The sequence below is a fragment of the Erithacus rubecula genome (assembly GCF_903797595.1).
Source record: "Erithacus rubecula genome assembly, contig: scaffold_384_arrow_ctg1, whole genome shotgun sequence".
NCBI lineage: Eukaryota > Metazoa > Chordata > Aves > Passeriformes > Muscicapidae > Erithacus > Erithacus rubecula.
In genome coordinates, this window is record NW_027635950.1 from 95,525 (window position 1) to 101,327 (window position 5,803).

The 5,803-nt window shown below is 59.4% G+C and overlaps 1 protein-coding gene across 1 annotated transcript; it reads right to left on the reverse strand.

The window, feature by feature from the left end:
* Positions 1-703: 703 nt before the first annotated feature.
* Positions 704-4,761, reverse strand: LOC306816134 (class I histocompatibility antigen, F10 alpha chain-like). The gene is given in 6 exon segments (XM_079332619.1): positions 704-942; positions 945-1,025; positions 1,118-1,390; positions 2,335-2,610; positions 2,758-3,021; positions 4,611-4,761. Coding segments are annotated over 6 exon segments (1,254 nt in total). The 5' UTR covers positions 4,747-4,761; the 3' UTR covers positions 704-718.
* Positions 4,762-5,803: the final 1,042 nt, after the last annotated feature.

The following is a 5,803-nucleotide window of genomic DNA, read 5'->3' on the forward strand; positions in this document are numbered from 1 at the left end:
ACCAAAATGGGAAATTGATCTGTTAGCAGGAGCTGTGGGTGGGTAAAAGCATGGGGAGCACCTCTGCTGGAAAGCCTCAGTTTCCTGGGAAGAGGGAAGGGGTTGGATCAAGCTCTGTGGATGGTTCAGGTGGTGATTGCTGCTGGGATGAGAGAGGGTCACTGTGTCACCCTGTCCCTGTCCCCATCCCACAGGATGGGCCTGGCTGGAGCCCATGGAGAGCAGGAGCTGCTCCAGATCCAACCGGATCCTGCCCACTCCTGCTCCATCCATCCCACCCAATCCCGCTCTGGAATCCCAACCTGATCCTGCCTCATCCATCCCACACCACTCCTGCCCTGTCCACTCTTCCATCATCCATCCATCCATCCATCCATCCATCCATCCATCCATCCATCCATCCATCCATCCATCCATCACCCATTTTACATTCATTCATCATCCATCCATCCATCCACCCATCATCTATCCATCATCCCAGCTGATCCTGCTCCAGAATCCAGCCCCAATCCCACTCCACGATTCCATCTGATCCTGCACTGGACCGCTCCTCTGGTCCAGAATCCCTCTCTGATCCCAATCTGTCCATCCTGCCCCAATCCCCCTCTGGAATCCCACCCTGACCCCACTCCGTACCTGCAGTCAAGCTGTTGTTCCCACATCATTTCCTGCAGAAAGAGAAGATCCATGAGATTCCAGCATGGATCACACACTGGGATTAACCCCAGGATCCATCCTGGGATCCACATGGAGGGGATCCAAAGCTGGATCCTCCACTGGTACTCACTGGGTGCCTCGTGGTATATCTTCCCATTCTTCCTCCCTGTGGAAAAACAGTGGGATCAGCGTTGGTGGCACAGGATTCCCAGAACGGTGCTGGGTGGATCTGTGCCCCTTCCTGACCCCCATCCCGTGTGTTACCGGATTGGAGCTTCCAGAGATGAATCCAACGAGGACAATGAGGATGATGATGGCAACAATGGACACAGCGACCACCACGGTGAGATTCCCACCAGATGTCGGCTCTGGGAATTGTGGGATGGTGAGGAGGGGGAGGCGAATCCCCATCTGGGAATTCCAACTCCCCAGTTCCCACATTCCACATTCCCAGCCTCACCCCAAGCGAAGATCCCGGGCTCTGACATTCCGGGATGCTCCACCCGGCACCGGTACTGCTCCCGCTCCTCCGGCCGCGCCTCGATCCTGGCCCAGGTGTGGAAGGTGCCGTCGCTGTTGGGAACGACCCCGCCCCACTCCGTCTCCTGATCCCGGATTTCATCCCCCTTCATCCAGTTGACCGCGATGGCCTTGGGGTAGAATCCGTACGCGTGGCAGGACAAGATCAGCATCCCGTGTTCCTCTTTTCCAGACACATGGACATCAGGGGGCTCTGGAATGGGATAACAGTGAGAGACATCCCTGGAATTCCATGGGAATGCGATGGGGGTGAGATCTGCCCATGGAATTCCCACTGCAATGGGATGGGGATGAGATCTGCCCATGGAATTCCATGGGAATGGGATGGGGGTGAGATCTGCCCATGGAATTCCCACTGCAATGGGATGGGAGTGAGATCTGCCCATGGAATTCCATGGGAATGCAATGGGGGTGTAATCTGCCCATGGAATTCCATGGGAATGAGGGGGAGATCTGCCCATGGAATTCCCACTGCAATGGGACAGGGGTGAGATCTGTCCATGGAATTCTCACTAGAAGGGGATGGGGGTGAGATCTGCACATGGAATTCCCACTGCAGTGGGATGGAGTGAGACCTGCCCATGGAATTTCCACTGGAAGGGGATGGGGGTGAGATCTGCCCAGGGAATTCCCACAGGAATGGGGATAAGATCTGCCCAGGGAATTACCACAGGAATGGGGATAAGATCTGCCCATGGAATTCCATAGGAATGGGATAGAGATAAGGTCTGCCTATGGAATTCCATGAGAATGGGATGGGGGTGAGAAATGCCCATGGAATTCCCACTGCAACAGGATGGGGGTGAGACCTGCCCATGGAATTCCCACTGGAGTGAAATGGAAGTGAGATCTGCCCATGGAATTCAATGGGAATGGGATGGGGGTGAGATTTGCCCATGGAATTTATTAGGAATGTGATAGAGGTAAGATCTGCCCATGGAATATCATGGGAATGGGACAGGGGTAAGACCTGCCCATGGAATTCCATGGGAATGGGATAGAGATGAGATCTGCCCATGGAATTCCCACTGCAATGGAATGGGGGGGAGATTCGTCCGTGGAATTCCCACAGGAATTACCTTGTTCCCAAGTCCTCCATTCCCAAATCCCACTTTCCCACAGGAATTCTGCTCCCACCTTTGCGGTCCAGCTCCTTCTGCCCATATCCAACGTATCTCTGGATCCACTCTGGGCAGATGTGCTCCAGGAAATTTGTCCACATCTCAGCCTCATTCATTTCACCTTCCCAGCGCCTCCTGGTGACCTCAGCAGCGCTGTCGGCTGCCACGAATCTCCTGGATTCCAGGTCAAAGGAGATGAAATCCCGCCCGTCGTAGCCATCCCGGCAGGATCCACGGACGCTCCCGTCGGACAGGAGGTCACAGCCATAAACTCGCAACCACGTGTGGAGACCTGGGCGGATTGTACCCACAGAGACCCATGGAATTGTGTCCCAGCCCCACAGATCCCCATCCCAACCCCACGGATCTCATCCAAGCCCCATGGATCCCATCCTAACCCATCCATCCACATCCCAGCCCCACAGTTCCCCCCACTCGCCCCTGCTCTGGTTGTACCGGTCCCGCAGTATCTCCAGGTTCCTGGCATACACGTGCTGGGCCCCTACGTTGATCTGTGTCTCTCTATCCCAATATCCTGGCTCTACTCCATCCTTCATCCACTGTGTCAGCGGCTCCATCCGGCCCCGCTCGCTGTCGTAGCGTGTGAAGGGGATCCCATCCAGGTACCCAATGGACATGACCTGGGGGATCCCCGGGCTGGGCTCTGACACTGCCACATCCAGGTAGCGCAGGGAGTGGAGAACTGGGGGGACACAGAGATTTGGGGGGGTCGAGGGGTCATGGATTAATGAAAGGGGAACTGGGAGAGCAGGAAAAGGGGTGCATGGTGTCCCAGTGGCCAGGAATAGGGGCTCAGGGGATCCCTGTGCCCAGGAAAGGGGGTCCAAGGGTCCCCAGTGCCAAGGAAAGAGGGGTCACAAGGTGGGGAGACCTGGGATGGCTGGAATGGGGCATTTGGGGGTCCTTGATGCAGAGGGAAAAGGAGGCTGGGGGCTGAGAAAAGCAGGAATGGGGGTCCAGAGGGTCTCAGAGTCAAGGAAAATGTGGGTCTGGAGCTGGGGAAGGCGGGATGGATGGGAAAGGGGGTGCAGGGGGGGATTGGTACTGAGTAAGGGAGTGCAGGGAGGTGCCTTCCTTTCCAGCAGAACTGGGAATTCAGGGGGGTCCCAGAGCCAAGAATCCCCCCTGGGAGCCTCCACGATACCCCAGGGACCCTCCCAGACCCCCCGCAGGACGAGCAGGGGGTAGAGATTTGGGGGGGCAGGAAGCGGAATGGGGAGAGCCGGGAAGGGTCCAAGGTTCAAGGGAGGGACTGGGAGAGGCGGGATGGGGGATCCAGGGGGTCCCTATGCCCAGGAAAGGGGCTCCAGGGGTCCCCGGTGTTGACGGAAAGGGGGGGCTGGGGCTGGGAGAGGCGAACGGATCCCGGAAGCGCAGCCTGGGGGACGGGAAAGAGACCGAGGGAGTGCGGTGGGGGAGGGGACGGGGGGGAAAGGGGGAATTCCAGGGAGTTCATCTGGATCCCACTGGATCCCCGCTGAGACCCCCCTGAGACCCTCTGGGACCCTCTGGGACCCCGTTTCGGGAAGCGGCGGGAGTGGAAAACGGGGGGGACACCGAAAGTTGGGAGGCTCGGGGGATCCAAAGGTCAAGGAAAAGGGCGGGACGTGGGTCTGGGCAAAGCGGGATGCCCGAAAAGGGGGTGCAGGGGGGTCCCAGGCCTGGAAATGGGGGTTCAGGGGGGTCCCAGTGCCAGATGAGGGGGTTTAGGGGGGTCCCCGTGCGCAGAAATGGCGGTTCAGGGGGGGTTTTCAGCTGGGAAAGGCGATGGAGAGGTAACAAGACGGAAAATGACGATTCAGTGGTTTCTCCGTGCCCGGGAGTCAAGGTTTAGAGGATTCCCAGTGCCCGGAAATGGGGGTTCAGGGGGTGCTGGTGATCAGAAAATGGGGGTTCATGGGGGTCTCCGTGCCAGATAAGGGGGTACAGTGGGGCCGGTGCTGGGTTAGGGGATCGAGGGGGGTCACAGGTCCCAAAATGGAGATTTCGGGGGTTCCCCTGCCCGGGAATGGAATTTCAGGGGGGTCCCGGTGCCCGGGAATTGCGGTTCAGGGGGGTCCCGGTGCCCAGGAATGGGGGTTCAGGGGGGTCCCCGTGCCCATTAATGGGGTTTCAGGGGAGTCTTTTTGCTGGGAAAGGCGATGGAGAGGTAACAGGTCCCAAAATTAAGGTTCAGGGGTTTCTCCGTGCCCGGGAATCAATGGTTAGAAGATTCCCAGTGCCCGAAAACGGAAGTTCAGGGGGGGTCCCGGTTTCGGGGGTCCCACTCACCTTTCGTCGCGCCCCCCGGGTCCCCCAGGAGCCCCAAGAGCAGCCCCAGCCCCAGCGCTGGAGCCATCGCGCTGCTCCGCTGCGATCCCGCTCCAAGAACTGACCCCGCCCCCAGAGCCGCCTCCGGCCCCGCCATTGGCGTCGCTATTTCCTGCCCGCCAATGGAAACTCAAAGTGTCAGTGACGTCACGGGTAGCTGGGTAGATCCCGGTCTCTCGGGTTGGGACGCGGAAGCGAAAGTGACCGAGGCAGCGCGGTGGGGGAGGGGACAGGGGAATTTCAGAGAATTCCTCTGAATCCCTCTGGATCCCCGCTGCGACCCCCTGGAGCCCTCTGAGAAACACCTGGGACCCCCTGGGGCCGCCCTGAAGAAAGCGCCGGGAGTGGAGAAATGGGGGGACACGGAAATTTGGGAGATCTGGGGGTGCAAAGGGAAGGAAAAGGGCGGGTCTGGGGTCTGGGAAGGGCGGGATGCCCGAGAAGGGGGTGCAGGGGGTCCCATGCCGAATTAGGGGTGCGGGGAGGAGTCCCCATGCCCAGTAATGGGGGCTCAGGGGGTCCCGAGGTGAAGGAAAAGGGGGGGGCTGGGGAGGGCCGGGAAATGGGATACAGGGGGGCACTGGGGCTGGATAGGGGGGATCCGAGTGCGCAGGAAATGGGGGTACGGGGGGTTCTCCTTGCGGGTTCTGGGGTTCAGTGTTCTGGACCCTAAATATGAAAGTTCAGGGGGGTCTCGGTGCCCAGAAATGGGGGGTTCAGGGGGGGTTCCAGGTTCCAGATAAGGGGGGTGATGGGGTTTTCAGTACTAGAGAAGGGGCTACAGGGGGGTCCCAGTTCCCCGAAATGAACGTTCAAGGGGGTCTCTGTGCCCAGAAAGGAAGGTTCGTCTAGAAATGGAAGTGCAGGGGGGTCCCCGTGCCCAGGAACGGGGGTTCAGGGGGTCCCGGGGCCGATCCCGAAGCCGCAGCTTGGGAGACGCTAAAGTGACCGGGGAGCGCGAGGAGGGGAGGGGACAGAGGAAACCCTGGGAATTCCCCTGAATCCCCGGGGACCACCCAGGACCCCCGGCAGGACGAGCAGGGGGTGGGGAACTGGGGGGCCACTCAGAGATTGGAGGGTCTGGTGGCGTCCAAGGGTCAGGAAGCGAAACTGGGAGAGCCGGGAAGGGCGCAAGGTTCAAGGAAGGGACTGGG